At 44.4% G+C, this 4,996-nt stretch overlaps 1 protein-coding gene across 1 annotated transcript; it reads right to left on the bottom strand.

Annotated features, from left to right (window-relative positions):
- Window positions 1-2,172: 2,172 nt before the first annotated feature.
- Window positions 2,173-2,646, bottom strand: LOC138884086 (uncharacterized). Its single transcript, XM_070164830.1, has one exon. It carries the CDS (start codon window positions 2,644-2,646, stop codon window positions 2,173-2,175), a length of 474 nt encoding a protein of 157 aa, XP_070020931.1.
- Window positions 2,647-4,996: the final 2,350 nt, after the last annotated feature.

Here is a 4,996-nt window from a genome sequence, read left to right as displayed (position 1 = left end):
CTAGGCCCTCGGCCTCATATCAAACAAGCCACCTCATAGCGTACATATCTCAGGCCCTCGACCTAATAATCAGTGTCAAATGTTTCCTCACAACATAGTCCCTCGGCCTTACTTAGTCAAAATCCTCACAAGCCACTCGGGCAATAGTAAAACATGATTCTCAGCCCAAAAATGTCATTTAAAAGATCATGTAAGTGTTAAAACAGAGTAAAAATGGCTAAGTACGAAAACAGTGAAATATAACATGACTGAGTTCAAGTACAAAGTCAAAACAGTGACGAAAATACCAGTAAAAATCCCCGAAGGGTTCAAATAGTTGGCACAAGGCCCAAATATGGCATTCAGTCCAAATCATGATGATAGAAAATAGATTTCAGTCAAATACGCGGTAAAATAGTCATTCGGGACGGACCAAGTCACAATCCCCAACAGTGCACGACCACACGCTCGTCATCAAGCGTGTGCCTCACCTCAATATAGCACTACGATGTGCAATCCGGGGTTTCAAACCCTCAGAACAACATTTACAATCATTACTCACCTCGAACCGGTCAAATCTCTAGCTCGCGACGCCTTTGCCCCTAGAATCAGCCTCCACTCGTGTCAAATCTATCCAAAATCAGAATAAGGATGTCAAAATATGCTAAGGGAATAAAGCCCAAGAGAAAACAATCAATAAATGGCACAAATCCCGAAATTACCAAAACCCGACCCCCGGGCCCACATCTCGAAATTCGATAATTTTCACACCAATAGATTCCTCATCTCCCCACAAGTTCATACATATCAAAAGTTCATAAATCCGACCTCAAATGGTCTATCAAATCCTCAATTAAAGGCCAAAGTTCCCAAGCCCTAGTTTCCCCAATTTTCACTCTTAATTTCCATAATTTCTAGCTCTAATCCATGAATAATAGCATAGGAACGAGTTTTAGGTCCAAATTCCTTACCTCAATGAAGTTCTCTTGAAATCCCTCTTCCAAATCGACCAAAAAAGCTCATAAGCCGAGATAAAAATGGTGAAATAACTCAAATTCGCGAAGGAGACAATTTATACCTTCTGCCCAGACATTTTTGCATCTGCGACCCTTTAACCGCTTCTGCGGTACCGTATTTGCGGTCATTCCTCTACTTCTGCGGAAATCACTTACCAGCCGCAAACCGTATCTGCGATCAGTCTTCTGCATCTGTGACTCCGCAGATGCGGTCCTATTAGCCGCTTTTGCGGTTCCTAGTCCTCAAGCCTCTTCCGTTTCTGCAACCAACTGTCTGCTAATGCGGCGCCGTACCTCCGGTTCCCAATCCGCAAGTACGAAAATACCAGAAGCAGCAATTCAACAGCTGCAACAACAATCCAAACTTCCCGTTAACCTTCCGAAATCACCCCGAGGCCCTCGGGACCTCAACAAAAAGCACAAACATATCCTAATACCTTATTCAAACTTGTTCCAATCATCAAAAACCTCAAACAATATCAAATCACCCAAAACACATCGGATTCAAGCAAAACTTTCCAAAATCTTCTGAATTCCGCTTTTGATCAAAAACTCAACCAAACCATGTCCGAATGACCTGAAATTTTGCACACACATCCCAAATGACAAAACAGAACTACTGCAACTCTTGGAATTCCATTCCGACCCCTATATCAAAATCGCGCCTACCAATCGGAAATCGTCAAAATATCAACTTCGCCAATTCAAGCCTAAATCTACTCTGGACCTCCAAAACCCATTCCGATCGCAATCCTAAGTCCCAAATCATCTCCCGAAGCTAACCTAACCATCGGAACTCACATCTGAGTCCCCTAACACATAAGTCAACCTCCGGTTGACTTTTCCAACTTAAACTTCCTTAAAAGAGACTAAATGTCTCAAACCTTGCCAAAATCATTCCGAATTCGATCTAAACAACCCGATACCACATAACACGGATAACAAATATAAAAAAGCAAAAATGGGGAAAACGGAGTGGTAACTCATGAGACGACTGGCCGGGTCATCACAGTGGGAGTCCAACAACGAAGTACATAGTGATACACTCCCACTTCTACTCAGGAATCTCAATCTGCTGAAGAAAATCACCAGGTCTCTGATGCTCGCACTTTATCTGCTGACAATTCAAACACCGAGCTACATACGCAACAACATCCTTCTTCATCCTCCTCCACCATTAATGCTGCTGCAAGTCCTGATACATATTAGCGGTACCCAGATAAATAGAATACTGGGAACTATGGGTCTCCTCTATAATCAACTCACAAAGTCCATCAACATTAGGTACACAAATACGACCCTGCATCCTCAAAACTCCATTATCTCCAACTATGGCCTGCTTGGCACCATCGTTCCGCACTGTGTCCCTAAAGACAAGCAAATGAGGGTCATCATATTGTCGATCTCTGATATGCTTAAATAATGAAGACCGAGCGACTGTACAAGCTAAAACACGACTGGGCTCAAAAACATCCAACCTCACGAACTGATTAGCTAAAGCCTGAACATCCAAAGCAAGCGGTCTCTCACCGACCAAAATATACGCAAGGCTTCCCATACTAGCTGACTTCCTACTCAAAGCATCGGCCACTACATTGGCCTTTCCCGGATGATACAAGATGGTGATATCATAGTCTTTCAATAGTTCCATCCACCTTCTCTACCTCAAGTTTAGCTCTTTCTACTTGAACAAATACTGTAGACTCTTGTGATCTGTGAACACCTCACATGACACGCCATATAAGTAATGCCTCCAAATCTTCAGCGCGTGAACAATGGCTGCTAAATCCAAATCATGAACTAGATAATTCTTCTCATGAATCTTCAACTGTCGCGAAGCATATGCAATAACCTTGCCATTCTACATCAACACCGCACCAAGTCCAATACGAGATGCGTCATAATATACTGTATATGGCCCTGAACCTGTGGGTAACACCAACACTAATACCGCAGTCAAAACTGTCTTGAGCTTCTGGAAGCTCGCCTCACACTCGTCTGACCATCTGAACTGGGTACCCTTATGGGTCAACCTGGTCATTACGGCTGCTATAGATGAAAACCCCTCCACAAACCGACGGTAATAGCCCGCCAAACCCAAGAAGCTCCGGATCTCTGTAGCTGATGTAGGTCTAGGCCAGTCCCTGACTGCCTCTATCTTCTTTGGATCTACCTGAATACCCTCTACTGATACAACGTGACCCAAGAATGCAACTGAACTGAACCAAAACTCACACTTCAAAAACTTGGCTTACAACTGACTGTCTCTCAAAGTCTAAAGAACAACTCGAAGATGTTGCTCATGCTCCTCTCGGCTGCGGGAGTAGATCAAAATATCATCAATGAAGACAATCACAAAGGAATCCAGGTAAGGCTTAAACACCCGGTTAATCAAATCCATAAAAGCTTCTAGGGCATTTGTCAACACAAATGACATCACTAAGAACTCATAATGCCCGTACCGAGTGCGAAAAGCTATCTTAGGGACATCGAATGCCCTAATCCTCAACTGATGGTAGCCAGATATCAAATCAATCTTCAAAAACACCTTGGCGCCCTGAAGCTGATCAAGTAAATCATCAATCCTCGACAATAGATACTTGTTCTTGATGGTGATTTTGTTCAAATGCCGATAATCTATGCACGTCCTCATTGACCCATCCTTCTTCTTAACGAACAACAGCGGCGCACCCCAAGGCGAGACACTAGGTCTAATAAAGCCTTTATCCAGCAAGTCCTGCAACTATTCTTTCAACTCTAGCGGGGCCATATGATATGGCGGAATAGAAATGGGCTGAGTGCCCGGAGCCAAATCGATGCAAAAGTCGATATCCTTGTTGGGTGGCATCCTTAGAAGGTCTGCAGAAAAAACCTCTAGAAACTCCCGAACAACTGACACAGAATCAATAGAAGGAACCTCAGCACTAGAATCACGAACATACGCCAAATAAGTCAAACACCCTTTTTCAACCATACGTCAAGGCCTTTATATAGGAAATAACCCTACTGACAGAATGACTAGGAGTCCCTCTCTACTCCAATCGAGGCAAACCCGACAAGGGTAAGGTCATAGTCTTGGTGTGACAGTTCAATATGGAATGATAAGGTGACAGCCAATCCATCCCCAATATGACAACAAAATCAACCATATCCAGAAGTAAGAGGTCTACACGGGTCTCAAGACCCCCAATAATAATCACACACAAACAATAAACATGATCTACAATAATAAAATCACTTACTGGCGTGGACACATACACAAGATCAGTCAAAGGATCACGAGCACAGCCAAAAATAAAGCAAAATAAGAAGACACATAGGATTATATAGACCCTGGATCAAACAGAACTGAAGCATCTCTACTACAAACCGAAACAGTACCTGTGATAACAACATCGGAGGACTCAGCCTCAGACCTGGCTAGGAAAGCATAACATTGGGCCTGGTCCCCACCACCCTGAACTATATCTTAGGGATGTCCTCCTGCTGGCTGGCCTCCACCTCTAGTGGCCTGGTCTCCACCTCTAACGACCTGACCTCCACCTCTAGCGTCCTGACCCCTACCTCTAGCTGGCTAGGCGAGCGGTGCTAGAATCATAGCATGAGAACTCTGCCGCTGCGATTGAACACCCACTAATCTCGGACAAATCCTCTGAATATGACCATACTTACCGCACTCAAATCATTTACCTGAATGCTGCGACTGAGGAAACTGAGACTAACCCCAGCGGGCCAACTGAACATGATAATAGCTCTGAAGAGGAGGTTCTCTGATAGGAGCTGGCTGTCCTAAAAGAGGTACATAAGAACCACGCCCCCAAAGCTCCATGAGATGCCTGATATACTGAGTGAAACGGCCTGGGAGGATGACCCCTACCAAAAGAATCCCTACCTCCAGACGAGGCACCACTGAACCTACCCGAATGATGAGGCCTCTTGTCAAACCCCTGACCACTCCCTTGAGATAGAACTGCTGCATCTCGCCGGCCCATATTGGCCGC

Source organism: Nicotiana sylvestris, chromosome 12 (genome assembly GCF_000393655.2).
Source record: "Nicotiana sylvestris chromosome 12, ASM39365v2, whole genome shotgun sequence".
Taxonomy (NCBI): Eukaryota; Viridiplantae; Streptophyta; class Magnoliopsida; order Solanales; family Solanaceae; genus Nicotiana; species Nicotiana sylvestris.
The sequence above is the reverse complement of the archived record's forward strand: the minus strand, read 5'-3'. Positions and strand labels throughout refer to the sequence as shown.

What these genes read in the sequence shown, in the direction of transcription:
- LOC138884086 (XM_070164830.1), bottom strand. Translation starts at nt 2,646, where the DNA reads ATGGAACTATTGAAAGACTATGATATCACCATCTTGTATCATCCGGGA.